This window comes from Eleutherodactylus coqui, chromosome 1 (genome assembly GCF_035609145.1).
Source record: "Eleutherodactylus coqui strain aEleCoq1 chromosome 1, aEleCoq1.hap1, whole genome shotgun sequence".
In the NCBI taxonomy this organism is placed as follows: domain Eukaryota; kingdom Metazoa; phylum Chordata; class Amphibia; order Anura; family Eleutherodactylidae; genus Eleutherodactylus; species Eleutherodactylus coqui.
Window position 1 is genome coordinate 439,740,631 of NC_089837.1, and position 18,779 is coordinate 439,759,409.

Below are 18,779 nucleotides of genomic sequence, written 5' to 3' on the forward strand. Positions count from 1 at the left end.
TATGCCATCACATGTAATGGCGGGAAAATCAGGAATACAGCAATACTGGTAGAACTCCGAACCAAACGGCACAAACGCTGTAAGGCTTTGGATTTTTTCACTGCATCAAGCTTTACAGTCTACTCGCCATATAATTTAATGGTTTTATTTTATGTATCATAAAAAATTTATGGAAAGTAAATTTTAAACTGTTGGCAACATTCCTGCCACGTAGACCCCACGCAGGGCGAGAAGAATTTATCATAAGACATGAATTCTTGGCATGGCTATAATTGGTTAGTTCCAAGAAACAATTATAAGCTTGTATAAATATACAACTACAGAATGGGCGAAGGTGGGAGGACAGGGCTTAACAGTACAATGCAATAAAAGCACTTAGTTGTTGTGTTACATCTAGTCGGGGTGATAGCATTATTTCCTTTTCTTTTCTGAACTTAACTGGTCATTTATCTCTCTCTTTGTGGTCCTGTATTAGGTTCAAATGCCTAGTAAAGTAGCGAAGGCACAATTACATGCATTTATTATCGCTCAAAATTTGTCCAAACGATGGCTTTTGAGCGATAGCCGTTGCATGTAAATGTGCACCAATCGTGCACTTACCATGCACTGTTCATTCATCACTGACTTCAGGTCAGCATGAAATCCATGGTCCCTGATAGCAGGGCCCGCATACTGAGTTCTCCACGGGCAGCGTTGATAACATTGTATGCAGCCGGCAGCCCTTGGCAGAACAATGGACATGTATTTATAGAACAGACCACCTGCTGTTCTCTGTTGAAGGTAATATTGTAGGTTAGGGATATTGACAAAGGTGATCCACAGTGCTCAAATTGTGCTATCTTGTCCTGGCAAATGGCAATCAACTTCTCGTTCAGAAATGTCCTGTTAATTTGGGTAATGGGGGGATTGAAAGGTAAATGTGATTTTCGCTGTTGTTGTGCAATGTGGGTACGAGCTGTCACAGTTATAAACTGAATAAGCTTAAAGGGGGCATTATGTATCTGTTTCGGTTTGTTGCCTAATAGTAGTGTGTACTGATCCAATCTAAGAAAGGTTCCTGTTAGGAAATAAGATGGACAACCTTTTTCCAGAAGGCCTGCACTATGGGGCATGTCCACCAGACGTGTAGATGAGATCGAATGTTGTCACATTCACTAAAGCACAGATTGGAGACCTCGGCATATAAGCTCTAAGTAGCACCTTTAACCCCTTCCCGCTTCATGACGTACCGGTACGTCATGGAGCGGCGGGGTATGTATGAAGAGAGGTTGCTGACACCCGCGGGCAATAGCTGCTATCGGCCGATCGCGGCTACTAACCATATAAATGCCGCTGTCAGTTCTGACAGCGGCATTTAAATCCTCCGAACAACGTTCAGGGGTCCCGCACGGCCCCCCCATGGCAGCCGGAGGCCTAATGAAAGGCCCCAGGGCTGCCTTACCAGACCGCCTATCAAGCCATCCCCGTGCCTGTTAAATTGCAGTATGACGTAATGCTACGTCATACTGCAGGAGCGATCAAAGCATCGCATGTTAAAGTTCCCCAGTGGGACTTAAAAGTAAAGTTAAAAAAACAAAAAGTTTTTTTAATTGTAAAAAAAAAAAAGTTATAAGTTTAAATCACCCCCCTTTTGCCATAGCTATTATTAAAAAATCTAAATTATAAAATAAAAATATGTATTTGGTATGGCCGTGTCCGTAAAAGTCCGATCTATCAAAGTAGCACATTATTTTTCCCGCACGGTGAACGTCGTCCAAAAAAAAAATTAAGGACGCCAGAAATGCACTTTTTTAGTTACCCTGTCTCCCAGAAAAAATGCAATAAAAAGCGATCAAAAGTCGTATGTACTCCAAATTGATACTATCGGAAACTACAGGACATCCCGCAAAAAATGAGCCCTTGCTCAACTACGTCGACGGAAAAATAAAAAAGTTATTGCGCGCACAAAATGACCACAGAAAATAATTGAAAAAAATTAAATGTCTTTGAAAAAAAAAAAGAGTAGTATAGTAAAAAAAAACCTATACAAGTTTGGTATCGTAGTAATCGTACCGACCCATAGCATAAAGCTGTCATGTCGCTTTTGTTGCCGTTTGTGTGCCGTAGAAACAAGATGCACTAAAAGATGGCGAAATGTTGTTTTTTTTTTCATTTTACTCCACTTAGAATTTTTAAAAAGTTTTTCAGTACATTATATGGTACTTTAAATAGTACCATTGAAAAATACAACTCGTCCCACAAAAAACAAGCCCTCATACAGCGACCTCGATGGATAAATAAAGGAGTTATAAATTTTTTGAAGGGGGGAGGAAAAAACGAAACTGGAAAAAGAAAAAGGGGCAGCGTCATTAAGGGGTTCAGTAAGACTAACTTGCCAACTGTTCTTGCCTAAGCTCTCACTGCAGTGGCGCCATCTTTCTATAGATAAGGAGGTATTTAAGTCTGATTCCCATTGGGTCATGTAAAGCAACTTATCTTGTTGCAGTTCATTTAGTGTATTATAGAGATGCGACAAAGTGCCTGCGTAGATGGGGCAATATTTGCAGAATGCCTCTAGCGGATTTATTTCCACTTTAGACTCTGTGGAAACCAGGGAGAACCAGAAGTGGAATACTAGAATTATTCTCCACCACTCTGTTGGAGGAGGTTGGAAATGGTTTCTAAAAGCAGATAGTGAAGTTAGCCTACCATGGAGCAGGAAGTCATTTAGGGTAGTTATGTTATTAGACTGCCACCAGGTAAAGCTTGAGTTATCCATTCCTGGGGGGAATGCTGGGTTTGACAAAAGTCAGAGGAGATGGACCAGAACGAGAAGTCAATTTAAATCTAACTTGATGCCATAGCAAAATGGGGAAAAATGAAAGTGGGGCTAAATTTTAGAGACTAGTTGGGAGGGTGGACCCAGTCCAGTGCAGGGTTGGCCGATTATGGGGTCGTAATTGCATGTTTTCTATGGAGACCCATAAGGGGGGTTAGTTCCTACATAAATCAATGGAATTTGGGCTAAACGGGCTGCCTTTTAATATTTGAGGATTTTAGGCACCAATAGGCCGCCTAATTTCTTGTGGATAAACATAATGTTTTTTTTGGTATCCTAGGACATTTATGGGACCACATAAAGAACATAATTCTTTTTTGTAGAGCTTGTATGGCCTGATGTGGTACTGGGATCGGAAGTGTTCTAAATAGGTATAATATTCTTGGTAAGAGCACCATTTTGATACTGTGAATCTAACCTATCCAGGAAAGGTAGGGGAATTCCCACTTTAGTAGGTCTTGCTTAAGCTTTTGGAAAAGGGGTTTGTAGTTCCACTTATAGATGGAATCTATATTATTTGTTAATCTGATTCCAAGATTCCATGCCTTGCCATGTTTCCTGTAAGTAGATTAGGGTCACAACGGAAATGTTTTTGAACACGGGACAAATGCGGGTATCCATTTTGGGGTGAATGTCTTCATTCTTATGTATGCTGTACAAAACAAACCCTGTTTTTAAATTGCCAAAATTGCCAAAAAAATGAAAATCGTAATTTTGTCCTTCTGCTTTGCTTACATTCATTCAAATACTGTGGAGTCAAATTACGCAGTATACCCCTAGATGAATTCGTTAAGGGGTCTAGTTTTCAAAATGGGGTCATTTGTGGGGGCTCTTTATCGTTTTGAACGCTCAATGGCTCTACAAGTGGGCAATAGGGCCTGGAATTTATTCTGTTGTACCCTGAAATCCAACGGGTGCTCCTTTCATTATAGACCTAGCCATGTGTTCTTTAAGTAGATTAGGGCCACAAGGGGTATCTTTTTGAACACAGGACAAACAGGGGTATCCATTTTGGGGTGAAGGTCTTCATTCCTATGTACACTGTACAAAAAAAACCCAGTTTTTAAATTGACACAAAAATGAAAATCGTAATTTTTTCTTCTGCTTTGCTTAGATTCATTCAAATACTGTGGGGTCAAAATACGCAGTACACCCCTAGATGAATTCATTAAGGGGTCTAGTTTTCAAAATGGGGTCATTTGTGGGGTTCTTTATCGTTTTGGATGCTCAATGGCTCTACAAGTGGGCAATGGGGCCTGGAATTTATTCTGTTGTACCCTGAAATCCAACGGGTGCTCCTTCCATTATAGGCCTAGCCATGTGTCCTTTAAGTAGATTAGGGCCACAAGGGGTATGCTTCTGAACACAGGACAAACAGGGGTATCCATTTTGGGGTGAAAGTCTTCATTCGTTTGTGTGCTGTACAAAAAAAAACAGTTTTTAAATTGATACAACTGCCAAAAAATGAAAATTGTAATTTTCTCCTACCGCTTTGCTTAGATTTATTCAAAAATTGTATAGTAAAAATTTACAGTACACCCCTAGATAAATTCGTTAGGGGGTCTAGTTTTCAAAATGGGAACATTTGTTGGGGTTCTCTTTCATTTTGGCCGCTCAAGGGCTCTACAAGTGGGCAATGGGCCCTAAATCACCTTCATGCTAAATTTCTGTTCTGAAAGCCACCGACTACTCCTTTTATTTTGGGCCCCATTGTGCATCCAGACATAAGATTAGGGCCACAATGGGTATGTCTCTGAACACGGGACAAACAGGGGTATCCATTTTGGGGTGCAACACTTTGTGTGCTGTACAAAAAAACTATTATTCTGACACTCATGAGACTTTGCAAACTTGGCTTGGTGCAGGAAAACAAAGTGTTCCTCAAAATGCTGAAAAGTAATGTTAAATTTGTACGTCATCTAAATGGTTAAAAAAACACTAAAGTTTTTCAAACGTGCATTCAGAATAAAGTAAACAGATGGAAATATATATCCTATCAAAAATTTGTACAGTGTGTTTGGACATATTTGAGATACTACAGTTGAAAATGTGAAAAAATGACAATTTTTTCAAAAATTTTTCAGTATTGGTACTTTTAATAAATACACACAAATTATATTGGTTTATTTTTACAACCAAAATGAAGTACAACATGTGGTGAAAATACAATGTCAGAATCACTTGGATATGCAAAATCTTTACGGAGTTATGCAATGTTGAATGACGCATGTCAGATTTCCAAAATTTGCCTCCGTCACTAAGGCGCAAACAGGCTTCGTCACTAAGGGGTTAAAGAGGAACTATTGAATAGCACACTATAATCTAGAAAATAACACTAGTATGCTTAGAATGACTGGCTTTGCTTGCCTGTGTACAGGTGTAATAAATCAGGATATAATTAACCCATTCACAAACGTTCTGCACAAAATAGCTACACAATATTAGCAGCACATAAAGAAACAAAGCTTATGTTCTGCATTTACTTTGCAAAAGGCTCCATGGAGTCATCTGGTTTCAGAAGTTTACTTTTAAAAGGATTATGTGTTGAGTTGACTGCCTTGGCTCTTAATAAGTAGTAAATATGATGAAGATGCATAAATAGGCTCATGTACACAAAATCTTAATATATACTGACTTCTTTATTAATTTCACTCAAGATATCAAATGTAGAAATTGCCTTCAAAAGTCAGGGCAATAGTCTTAAATGTGGCCCTGGCTGACGATGATGTCGATGGGCCTGTGACTCACGAAGAGTCAAAAAATTCAGCACGCAGGAGAGGAAAATCCCCAGTAGAGGAAATCTTTTAGGAACCATGGCTGATGGACCGCCGTTCCTTAAGGCTGTGGACCTCTGTTAGGTTGTGGGTGTCCAATGTTAAGAACACAGACCAAACCTGGAATCTGTCTCTTGATGCAGCAGATTGCAGCAACTGTGGAAAGTTCGATACAAGTAAAGTTTAGTGGTGAGAATAGAGAACATGCCTCTTCATACAGCAGATAATTGACTTGTTTTAGGAAAATTATATTACTGTGGAAAGTGCAGTATACTGTGACTTACATTGCTGATAACTGGGATGGAGCTGGAAACCTTCCTCCTGAAGTGCAGGTCATCTGATATTAATCTGGTGGCTGCCATGTCAGTGACTCGGAGATGCAGATGATAATTTTGTCTGCTGCGCAGCACTGAGCAGGAAGCTGACGTGATGATGGAACTAGTCTAAAGAATGGACCAAGAGAAGAGGATTAATATTACTGTAGAGGCAGTTTGTTATTCACACCCCCCACCCAGTAAGATAGTCACTGTTCCAGAAATTGACATGAGTCATACTTAGAATAAATATGTATATCATGATAGCACCCCTTAACAGCCGCTAATGTTGCTTGACAATTTTTAGGAAACAACAGATTGAGTAGACTAATTATAAAAATGCTACATTTTACATTTGTGACAATAGAGCCAAAGTAAGCGGATCGTCATTTAATTCTGCAGGAGACGTAAGAGGACAATGAACATATTTCTGTATGTACCTTCAGATTCCTCTATTTCTGCCTTCTTGCGATCTTTCTCAATAAATATGGCAGTTGCCAAGAAGGAAGCTCCTCCGACGACTACGACAAACGCGCAAGTCATGAGGGCGTACTCCAGGCTGCGGAATATTTGCAGGGTAGATTCCGGCCTTCCTCTTTGGATGAGCTCAGATATCTGAGGATAAGAAGAGATAGTTGGTTAGTGATATATGTATGGTTAGTAAAGTTCAAAAACACGAATAAGAATACATATTGTTCCTCACAGCAGCCGATCTATGCTTGTTAGGAAATGTGGCGACTAGAAGGGTTGTGGCAGCAGAAGCGCAGCAATGTATTTAGCGGAGGAGCTTCCATACTGCAATCTGGGAGCAGCAGTGGTTCTAACTCTCTCAGCCCCCATGTTACACGTTGGCCAAAGCTTGGAGACATAATTCACTGTGATAGCCAACCTCAGCAGATAATCTAGATTATTACATTGCTCCAGGACTTTTGGTCTTTGGCGATCGGCTGTTATACACATACATGCTATTCATAACCTGGACATATAAGTTCTGTATACATTCTGTACAGGTTCTGTATATGAGCTCTATTGATATCATATGTGTATACTTTTCAGTGTTATCCGTGTACTGTGTAAGTGCTTTATGTGACACAATATAAAGCTTTGCATGGGGTTTCTTTTAAGTTCCATTCTAGTGGTAAAAGTGGTGTATTTATGTACCACTGAGGAAACATATGCAATAACTACTTACCGCTCCGATGATATATGGACTGCCAGCATCACCCAGCAGGTGCGATAGTGTAATCTGCATGGCCTGTGCTGTAGATCGTCTTTTGGGTGGTACAATATACTGAAACAAAAGAATAGTCTAAGTAGGCAAAAGGAAGTAATTGAACTAAACAAAACAAGAGCCGTCAAAGTGACGGCATATGAAAATGACAAAATACTAGAAGCAAGTCAACACTGCAGTTGGCATCTAATGGGTAGCACCAGGACAAACAAAAATCTGACTAAAACATCAGTTCAACAGTTTTTATAACCTACCAGGAGGATGTTGGTCAGAACGGCCCATCTCAAGCTGATTAATGCACTTCCGATGAATATAAAGGCCTGCAGAGAAGAAACATGGAAGAATAGTATAAGTGCTGGATATTGTGAGAAGAAGACTCAGCCCATCATAAGCCTATACACAGTGTACGGAACACAAGACTGAAACTTCCATAAGTATATACTTAGTGTACTGCGAACCAGACACAAGGCCCATTTACACGCAGCAAAAGTCTTTCAAAAGATGGCATATAAGTTAAAATTGTTACATGTAAATGCTACCATCTTGCACTTTTCAGCTGAACGATGATTTTAAGGTGAGCTTAAAATCCATCGGTCAGCCAAAGTGAGATAAAAGAGACCGCATGTTGTGTTCTCAGCGGGTGCCGAAGATTACATTGTATTCTTCAACAGCCCGTGTGAGAACAAAGCAGCTGCGTGCAGAGGCCAGTCTGCATGCTGGACTCTGCAAACAACTCCCAAAGACCCTTTTACATGCAAATGAAGCAGATAAAGTGCTACTAGACATTAGTGCAAAATAATCGCTAAAACATTCAATTGTGTGAAAGATTATCTTTGCATGCAAATGGGCTTTAAACCCATCCTAAGCCTCTGGGTAAGTGCTGGACCTTGTTATAAGACTAAAGCCATTGTAAGCCTATACACATTGTACTGAGAACAAGACTAAACCTATCTTAAGCCTACGCACAATGTACTAAGCACAAGACTAGTAATATTAATCATGTTTAATCCATTCATCAACTACAATTTACATGTGAACATCTAAAGATATCCCCCACCATGTACTAAGTCTCTTTTAGAACATCCCTCCTTTAATCCCAGATCCAGTAAATAGATAACAACAGTCTACACATTAAGTACTTACATAGGTGGCCACAAGACTGATGTCCGCAAGAATCAGAGCCAAAAACAGGAAGGGGGCGGAGCATAGCATGCCACACGCACAAACCAATGGGTCTGCACGTGGGTTGCCTTTTTGGTACTTTTTGCTTATCTCCGCCCCTGCTACAACTCCAAGGACGCCGGAGACAACTGTAAGTGCGCCGAAGATTGTACTGCAAAGGAAAATGTTATGGAGGTTAGTAAAGAAGAGAAATTATATATAAATAAGGGTTAAAGTACGATTTGTTTTATGTTATCTGCCATTTGATGGTAAGAACAGCATTGCAAAGGTGACTGATTTTGCACCTTCAATTCAAATCGGAACAGAGCCCTGTCGCTAGATCCCACTATAAGATCCAAATTTTAAGAGAAGCAATTCTGCAATCTGGATCACACAATGTGAATAAATACTTACGTGCTGTCATAGCTGCACACTGCAGTCTGACAAGATTCCTTTGCCTGCAAGGTTCGCGCACGCGCCAAGAAGGTGGGAGCCCAGAGGCCTAAGGCGCCAGCTATGAATGATCCAGCTGAGTTACCCAGACTGGAAAATATGAAACTTTGGCTGCAGAGAGTTAAAAAGAAGCACATGGTTATCAAAAATGACAAAAAGACATACAGTCGATCACTGATCAAAATCTGGATACAGAAAATACATACTTTTTGAATAGTTTCTTCATGTCCGAAACCCAATAATGGCAGCTTGGTGATGTGTTCTTCTTTTTCGCATCTATGGCTCCTCTTGATGGTTCCTTGGTGAATAATACCATGAGGAGGACGGCTATGAGGCCCAGACCAGGGGTGATCTGCATGGAAGAAGCAGACAATGTAATTTACATAGATAAAGGGATCAACAAAAATTACACATATGGCTTTAATTTGGCCATAAACTTAGAAGTGGAAGTGGTTCTATTAAGACTATACAGGAATTACAATTATAATCTGTAGTGTATCGCAAAAGGCGAAGCTTAACTACAACTTCCACATTTCTCTAGGGTATATAAGGGACAATATCATAGATTCTGATCTATTACTTACCCGGAGGGCCCAGCGAAAGTTACCACCTGCAGCGCTTGTTACTTTGTCTCCAACGATGTATCCCAAGCCACTGTAAATAGAAATGAAGTGCTTAGACTTTCCAATATATATCAGAAAAATCAATGAGCAATATAAATGTGCAACACAATAGTATATATGGATACTCACCTGCCAGCAGGTATTGTTAGGTAAAAGATAGACAACATTCGGCTGCGTTTGTCTGCCACAAAGAGATCCGCAATGATGGAGGGGCCGATGGTGGTGAAACTTGACTCTATGGCCCCAACCAATCCTCTCATTGCCAGGAGCAGGAAATACTGTGAAGATAGAAAAGCACAAATGTTCAGTCGGTCTTTAGTGAAGTTCTTTCACCTGATAAGTCGACCTGGTTATACAGAGAGATGGTAACACAAGGTGGTGATGGCAGAAGCAGTAGAGGAGTTTAAGAGACGACTAGCTGCGTGTCTAGAGCGCTATAATATTACAGGATATAGACACTAGGTGACCAGCAGGGTTGTTGATCCGGGTCTTGGAGTTGGGTGGAACTCAAACGTTTATTCTGACTGCCATTATGGAGTCAGGAAGGAATTGTTTCCTCCAAAGGAGCTAAATTGGCTTCTGCCTTGTTGTGTTTTTTTTTGCCTTCCTCTTGATCAACAAGGGTGGGGATGGGGGGCAGAAACAGGCTGAACTAGATGGACATTGTCCTCATTCAGACTAGCATACTATGTTACTATGTAAGGTATGCATTGAGCAAAAACTGCCACATGGACCGAATACGGGGGACAAATGCAGCTGCGCATTTTTTTGTGGACACAACATGGGTGTTTTTTTCAAGCGCAAGTAGTCCAAGGAAAATTTGCCTTTCGGTCATCTAAGATAGCCATGTGTCCACACTTGTAGGAACCATAATGACGGCCAAAGTGGAAGCTTTATATGTACTGTGTGTGCTTCTATCTGAAGAAGAGTCGTCACTAAGTGTGTTTGTTTCTAGCAATACGGTTTCCAATGAACGTCTCGTTACCTTATTAGGGATGAATGACAAGCACAAGTTAACACTTGACCAGATGGCGATTGCTGCGCACATGATGTATTTCCTATTGTAGCGGTCGCCCAAGTACCCATAGACTGGAGCTAACAGCATATAGCTGCAGATGAATGCTAAAAGGGAGGGGAAGACAAGAAGTGACAATGTAAGAAATTACGGCTGGAGGTGATATAGTTGTTTTACCTCCAGCAGTTTAACCCCCTCCCATCCACATCACTTTTTACATTTTGTTTACAGTAAACATTTGCAGGAGGCCATTATGTGGACTATACCAATATGGATCCAGTTAGACTAGCCCGTGATGATGTCACATCTGTGTGCCTCTGTGACATCATCACTCTCCAGTTTTTTGGAATATTGGTTTAGTCATTACAATCACATATTTTATGTAAGTTACAAAATAAGATTTTATGTAGAAATGTACCTGTGCTTAGCAAGCCGCTTGCACTGTCGCTCATGTTGTAGGCACTTTGCAGGTTTGGCAGCACCCCTGTCAGAAAAAAAGATCATAACTTGTTACGGGAGGACTGTGGGGATAGCTGCTCGCAGCAACTTGGGGGAATTTATTTAGTACAAATCCATAGAAAATGTCAAATAAATGGAGAAGTCGATCTATGAACATTTTGTGAGTATTAACTAATGTAGAAAGCGACAGGAATGCTGATGGTTTCCATTTGATAAGGTTTTCCATTTGGTGTGAAGAGAGTCAGATATTATTTGTACTTTTACAGACACCTCATAGCTTTGGGCCTTATAAATAGAGATGAGCGAGCATACTCGCTAAGGACAATTGCTCGATCGATCATTGTCCTTAGCGAGTATCTCCCCGCTCGGAAGAAAAGGTTTGGCTGCCGGCGCGGGTGACAGGTGAGTTGTGGCCATGAGCAGGGGGGAGTGGGGGGGAGAGAGAGATCTCCCCTCCGCTCCTCCCCGCTCTCTCCCGGCAGCCGAATCTTTGCTCCCGAGCGGGCAGGTACTCGCTAAGGGCAAAGCTCGATCGAGCAATTGCCCTTAGCGAGTATGCTCGCTCATCTCTACTTATAAACCTTCCCACCAGAAATAACCTCTTTACTTCCCCTCCACTTACCTGCAGTAATGTAGCGATTCATGTAGATGACTAGACTCGTGTAAGTAAGGATCGCTAGAGTAATGACGCAGCGTATATAGGAGAGTCCGGTGGCAGCACGGTTCTCCTGCGTTTCTGCGCTCTCACCCATTTCTTCATCCAGTCCATGTTGATATGTAGGCACTGGCTTATCTTCATCCATTATATGTGGATGCGAGTCTACTCCTTTTTCCTCATCCATTATTAATGAGGTTGATGGTATGCAATTGGAGAAAGACGCCAAGATGGGAAACTGTAAAATAAGTAATTACTGTCATTATAGCTCATTTCATACAGTGCAAAAATTCTAATAGTCCGGCACATAATCACGCGCGCTCGGACTGTCACAAAATCAGATGACACTGCTGTTAGAAAACAATGTTATACACAGCTATTGGAGGACTACAGGTTGCAGCACCCCTACACCAGCTAATACACTGAAACTCCCAATTACTGCAGCTCCAGCAACCTCCAGACTGGGTAGTGATCACTGTGATGTGTCAATGGAGTAAGGGCCCATTCACACAGTAAAATATACAGTCCGAAAACTGGCAGGAAATACACCTGACCGAATACGGACCCACTGAATTCAATTGGGTCAATCGGGCACAAAAAAACCCTGCAGCATTACATATATGGGTCCACATCACAGACCAAAATTACCCATGAAAGCCTACAGGAATGTAAAAAAATGCTGAGAAAATAGATGTTAATTGCTTATTCACTCTGGTTTTTGCGCATGTTGCCAGGAGACAGTGGAAAATAAAAGTGAAATTATTTGGGCCTTCTTGCTATGTTTTTTTTAACACACAAAAAACAGTGATTTTTGATGCACTGCAAACATAAAAAATATGCAGATGTGCAAAAAACACACCAAAAATACACATATAAGCGCAGTGAAAATAGTGCATTTTTCACGGACCACAATTGCATACATCCATGTGAATGAGGTATAAGGGTGAGACTTACCGCGTTCTTCTCTCTCTCTCAAACTATTTTTTTCTCACTCTTCAAATTTTCTATCAAACGCTTTGCAACACAATTCGTGAAGGCAGCTCACAATAGAAATGGATTGCAGTCAGGCCGTCACCCTTTTTATTGGCAGGCGCTCATTATGACATCATCATCACTGTCATAAAGGAATTTATTTGTGATGTCATTGCTTGCTTGTGTAACTTGCCTTTTTATTAGAAGTGGCCTGCCAGGCTGATTGTGACATCATCACTCTGTCATGCAGAGTTCCAAGCCCTGTTATATGTGCAACTACTATACAGATATAGCGAACTTTAACTTGACAATGAATGCATTGACTACTTTGCACTGCCGTAGCAACTTTTAAATTAACACTTACCACAACAAAAGCCATTAAAAAAGTCAAGCTACAGTTTACTGAAAGTGTATTTAGTGCATTTAATGTCAAAATCAAGTTTGCTACATCTGTACAATGATGAAATTTCATTGTCGGGGGACATTAACCCTAAAATACATGTAATAATTCTAAAGTAGCTTTCCCATTGCCTAATAGAATAGGTTTTCACAGAGCTGAGTCGCATGGGGTGACACTTGTGTGTTCATGTGAATTCAGCTTGAGGCCTCATCAAGTCTATATACAAACTCTCTTTATTTTGTGATTTCTAATACATAAGATACAAGTCTACTATTCATACTTATCTGGTTGACAAAGCTACGAGTGACCTTGTCCTTGTGTTTTGCTATATGCTGATGTAAAAGAGTCACTTTACTGTCCATAAAACAGGGAGGAACAATCCTTTTTGATCCGGGGGCCACATGCTGGATCACATACTCCAAGGGCTGCAATAAAACTTAAAAGGGAATTACCATCTGAGACCTTTATGACATAGCAAAATTCTATAGGATAAATGTCTGATAGGTGCAGGTTCCACTAGCAGTACTCCAACCTATCAGTATAATAAGCTTCCCCTCTCCCCCAATCAGAACTCCATGGTGCCAGAAGGATTCAAAGGCAGATGCAGGTCTGGCAGGGATGCTGTGCCGTCATGTCGTCAGCGCTGGACCACCTGATCTGTCTGTCAGCGCATGGTCGGTGTCATTTGGTGCTGGACGCCGATAGAACAACCTCTCTCTTCGGGTCCAGCAGTGATAAGCTGCCTGGGGTAATGGACTGCATAGCCAGTGTATAAGTGTTTTTGTTAGGATAGTTTAATTGGCTCCTATTGGCCAAGGATGTCTGTTATACTTTTGTATTACATGTCCGAGTCAGGGGTGCTTTTTTTGGTTTCCAGTAACTACTGGGTCATTTGCCTAATTTAGGCTGTCACACTTGTGGCAATGGCTGATACAGGATGTCATACAAGGTGCCCTCGTGCCACCCCCGATTAAAAACAAAAATCCATCTAAATGGAGGATGAAGACTTGTGTGTCCCTAACATTAATCTGTGTAAAAGCCATTTAAACAAGCTGCATTCTCAAAAACGGAAGCTCGTCTAACGGTGATATTAGCTCCTGTAAAAGGATGCTACGATTGGTCAGGTGGAAGGACAGTAAAGCAAAGTTTACCATTTAAAGTGGGAAATGAATCCTACTAAGCTGTAGTTTTGAACTTTACAATGTTTTAGTGAAATGATCTTCCAATGAATTATTGTGAGAAATATAAATAATATATTTATGGGCTTGTAGATTACCCAGACTTGAGAAAGTCCTTCAGGTCGAAACGTTGCCTGTCTCTTTTATTGTAAAATGGAGCAATAAAGAAACCTTTTTATTTCTAACTACACCTTTAATGCTGCCAGTTCCTTACTCTTTGTAGATTCCCCATCGACTGCAAACAGTAACCATTCAAGCTCTACAGCACTTGATATAAAGCAAAAGTCACCGGAGACAACCCAGAATGGAAGTCTTCATCAAGATTACATTGTGAATGTTCTCCCTAAAAAGCCACATCTAGACATCCCTCTGATGGGAATTACTGTAGTGGCCCAGAACACTATCGTGGTCCCCTCCATAAATGTCATACATGTATTGTCTTATGTGGATGCACTGTGCAAAGCTGTCATGTCATTTTCAGTATGTGTTGCACAGCCGCAGCGTCTGAAGGGTTAACTGTAATAAAATCATTGCCTGTCAGCTCTGTGTGCTGAATGTATCTTTTCTACTGTGTCATGTGGTACAAATGAGCTGATAAATATGTGTCTGAGAGCAGGAAAGGTTGTTGATGATCATCCATCTGCCCATAGTGTTGGCGGACCCACAGTGATGCAGGGAAGCACCTTTAGCTTCCTTCTGTGGAAAATGGAGAAGAAGGAGCGGCTCCTTTTGCAGGAGTTGAGGATCTTCCCTCTTCCCTGATCCATTGGAGAAACTGAAGGGGCACAGGGAGACACCTCTGGTTTCCCTGTGTTTAATATGGAGAAGGAGAGACGCCCAGACCGCATGTGAAATGCATGGGAGAGAGAGTAAGTTTACAAATACCCCCAGATTGAGAGCAAGCCCAAAATAATCCTGTATACAGGGACCCACCAAAACAGATACCCATTCACAATACAGGCGTTTTCCTGTGCGGCCGTCTGTCATTAGGATCACCGCACAGAGGTACTTTATTGGCTAAGCCTTCTTGAATAAGTGCTCTTACCAGAGTGTATGCGGAGAGACCCCTACCCACTTTTCTCCTCCGGAGTGCTCCCAATCCAAGACCAGTGACATATAGAGCACAGATTGGAGACCTCGGCATAAAAGCTCTATGTAGCATCTTTAAGGATGTTTCAATAAGACTAACTTGCCAACTGTTCTTGCTTAGGCTCTCACTGCAGTGGCGCTATCATTCTATAGATAAGGAGGCATTTAAGTCTGATTCCCATTGGGTCATGTAAGGCAATTTATCTTGTTGCAGTTTATTTAGTGCATTATAGAGATGGAACAATGTGCTTGGGTAAATTGGGCAATATTTGCCTGTAGTGGATTCATTTCCACTTTAGACTCTGCGGGAACCAGGGAGGACCAGAAGTGGAATACCAGAATTATTCTCCACCACTCTGTTGGAGGAGGTTGAAAATGATTTCTGAAAGCAGATAGTGAGGTTTGCCTACCATGGAGCAGGTAGTCATTTAGGGTAGTTATGTTATTAGACTGCCACCAGGTAAAGCTTGGGTTATCCATTTCTGGGGGGAATGCTGGGTTTGACAAAAGTCAGAGGAGATGGACCAGAACGAGAAGTCAATTTGAATGTAACCTGATGCCATAGCAAAATGGTGAAAAATGAAAGTGGGACTAAATTTTAGAGACTGCCATGGAGGTGGCTATCCTAAACCAACAACTCTGCTGTCCTCTCCACCCCATCCTGAAAATGAGGGAAAAAATCTAAGTCCAATGACATTCAAATGGACTCTGTCTGGTAATAGAAGATCCCTACTGTCACCTCCTACATCCAATGGTATAAAGCCATACCTCCCAGCAATCTCAGAAAGCTTGAAACCCGCAAATTAAGGATTCTCCACCTTTTCTTAATGGCAGCCAAATTTCTCATCCCTCTTCATGGCTTCTCAGCTACCGTCTGAGATCAAACTAACAGTCTGAGAACAATCTTGTTATGTGTTCGATATCAGCCAAGATCAAGGCTAATAACTTGGCCAGCTCCATTCGACCCACATCATGACCGCCAACATGAAAGGGGAATGAAATGCCCCACTAACAGAAATAACCTCAGATAACAATTGACACTATTTAAGTTCATGTACACCCTTCCAATAGATCTCCACCAAAACAAGCCCCAAGTTCAAACCCACGGAACGGATTTCAGCTCTTCTTGCAGCCCAGAAAATGTACAAATGACCAATTATACAAACTGCAATGCAACAGTATCTGAAACTACAAAGAAAAATGAAGACAAAATAAGGTCCAGGCTAGCGTAGGACCGAAAACTCTGAGAATGCCATCTCCCCAATTGTCTAATACCTTGGTCATCCTAACCAAGGGCATCCACTATGGCCATTATGGCACCAATGCAAAACTAATATATACCAAATTCATTAGGATCAAGACCCAATTTTTTTCCCTCTAAACAAGATTTGAAAACCAATCCAAATTAAAACTATGTAAGAGGAAGCTGACTAGCATGAGTCAAAAACTGTGGACTCTGTGCTCTGATCACACTGAACTGAAGAACCAAACAAACTGGATTTCTTCCCATAGTAATAAGCAACAACCAAACCCCCTGGGCATTAACATCTGTAAATTCAGATATGATGGTTCTGGAAAATGGCCAGCCATCCGGCCAAGCTCAACCTCCTTCAGAATCTTGTCTCGAGCAACACATGGAGTACTCGTTTCGAAATTTTATATTTTCAGAAAATTCGACATTTACTGTCCCTGGCACTCTACCTACACGCTGGTATGCTTAGAATGACTGGCTTTGCTTGCCTCTGTACAGGTGTAATAAATCAGGATATAATTAACCCAAAAATGTACTTCTTTAGATAATTCTGCACAAAATAGCTACACAATATTAGCAGCACATAAAGAAACAAAGCTTATGTTCTGCATTTACTTTGCAAAAGGCTCCATGGAGTCTTCTGGTTTCATAAGTTTACTTTTAAAAGTCCTCCTGGTGGATTATGTGTTGAGTTGACTGCCTTGGCTCTTAATAAGTAGGAAATATGATGAAGATGCATAAATAGGCTCATGTACACAAAATCTTAATATATACTGACTTCTTTATTAATTTCACTCAAGATATCAAATGTAGAAATTGCCTTCAGAAGTCAGGGCAATAGTCTCAAATGTGGCCCTGGCTGACGATGATGTCGATGGGCCTGTGACTCACGAAGAGTCAAAAAATTCAGCACGCAGGAGAGGAAAACCCCCAGTGGAGGAAATCTCTTGGGAACCATGGCTGATGGACCGCCCCTCCTTAAGGCTGTGGACCTCTGTTAGGTTGTGGGTGTCCAATGTGTCCAATGTTAAGAACAGAGAGCAAACCTGGAATCTGTCTTTTGATGCAGCAAATTGCTCACTTCTTTCGGCAATATATTCAATTGCGGAAAGTGAAAGTCCGGTTGAAAGTCAAATCCAGTGTTAAGAACAGAGACCAAGCCTGGAATCTGTCTATTGATGCAGCGGATTACTCACTTCTCTTATGAATATATACAACTGCGGAAAGTGAAAGTCTGTCTGAAAGTCAAATCCAGTGTTGAACAGAGACCAAGCCTTGAGTCTGTCTATTGATGCAGCGGATAACTCTCTTCTCTCTGAATATATCCAACTGAGGAAAGTCCGGTTGAAGTTACGTTCAGTGGTGAGAACAGAGACCAAGTGTCAGGGTTGGTGGCTATCGGGGTCGTCGTGCCCGCACTGCTGGCACTGTCGCTCCTGCAGCTGGTGTGCGACGCAGGGGAACTCCGGCGCTGGTTGTCACTCCTGGCTGCGCAGCTCCTATATGCCACAGAGGTGCTAGGGACGCGGCGGCTGCTGCCATGGCAGCCGGATGCATTTTCTCGGGCTTAGTCTGTCCTGCCAGTGCTGTGGGCGGTTCTCCCAGCACTCTGTGAGTATTCTGCTGCAGTCAGGCACTTCCGCCCCAAGCAGCCTCTGGGGCGGGAGCTCTGACAGCATTTAAACCCCTCAGTAGCTTCCTCACACTGCCAGTGTTTGATTAGGTTTCCTGTCACTCACCAGCATTTACTCTGCAATTCCTGATTGAGAGTGGTATTTGACCATGGCTTTTCCCCTGACCTGACTCCGTCTTCCCTTGCCTGTGCTGCGCTTTCCAGACTGATTTTTAGTGCTTGACCCTTGGCTTGCTCCTGGACTGGTTTGTGCTTCCCCTTGGTGCTGCGCTCCGGTTGTTTTGTCTGTCTGTTCGTTCTCTGTTTCCAGGGATTGTGGTCTTCTACGTCGTTTTCCCTATCCAGTGTAGGGACCGTCGCCCAGTTGCAGCCCTGGAGCTTAGCACAGGAGGACAAGTAGGCAGGGACAGGCTACGTTGCAGGGACGCCCGACTTCTGCCTTCCCTGGTTTCCTGAAAACCAAGCCTGGAATCTGCCTCGATGGAGCAGATGTATACCCAACTGTGGAAAGTTCGATAAAAGTAAAGTTTAGTGGTGAGAATAGAGAACATGCCTCTTCATACAGCAGATAATTGACTTGTTTCAGGAAAATATATTACTGTGGAAAGTGCAGTATACTGTGACTTACATTGCTGATTACTGGGATGGAGCTGGAAACCTTCCTCCTGAAGTGCAGGTCATCTGATATTAACCTGGTGGCTACCATGTCATTGACTCGGAGATGCAGATGATAATTTTGTCTGCTGCGCAGC

The 18,779-nt window shown here is 41.8% G+C and overlaps 2 protein-coding genes across 2 annotated transcripts in view; one reads left to right on the forward strand and one right to left on the reverse strand.

Moving 5' to 3' along the window:
• The window catches only part of STOML3 (stomatin like 3), an 84,031-nt gene that overhangs the window by 33,270 nt on the left and 31,982 nt on the right, over window positions 1-18,779 (forward strand). The window lies entirely within an intron of this gene.
• Window positions 5,522-18,733, reverse strand: LOC136616866 (protein spinster homolog 1-like). The gene is made up of 15 exons (XM_066594221.1): window positions 18,656-18,733; window positions 13,130-13,300; window positions 11,471-11,741; window positions 10,808-10,873; window positions 10,360-10,496; window positions 9,504-9,652; window positions 9,336-9,405; window positions 8,958-9,103; window positions 8,713-8,862; window positions 8,281-8,470; window positions 7,392-7,457; window positions 7,099-7,197; window positions 6,347-6,521; window positions 5,877-6,035; window positions 5,522-5,748 (listed from the first exon to the last, which is right to left on the reverse strand). The coding sequence occupies exons 1-14, from the start codon at window positions 18,731-18,733 to the stop codon at window positions 6,031-6,033; spliced, it is 1,773 nt and encodes a 590-aa protein (XP_066450318.1). The 3' UTR covers window positions 5,522-5,748; window positions 5,877-6,030.

What these genes read in the sequence shown, in the direction of transcription:
- LOC136616866 (XM_066594221.1), bottom strand. Translation starts at nt 18,733, where the DNA reads ATGGTAGCCACCAGGTTAATATCAGATGACCTGCACTTCAGGAGGAAG. An exon ending in GAATCGCTACATTACTGCAG is followed by an intron (nt 10,874 to 11,470) that starts GTAAGTGGAGGG and finishes TTTTTCTGACAG; the next exon opens with GGGTGCTGCCAAACCTGCAA. An exon ending in TGTCATTCATCCCTAATAAG is followed by an intron (nt 9,653 to 10,359) that starts GTAACGAGACGT and finishes CTATCTTCACAG; the next exon opens with TATTTCCTGCTCCTGGCAAT.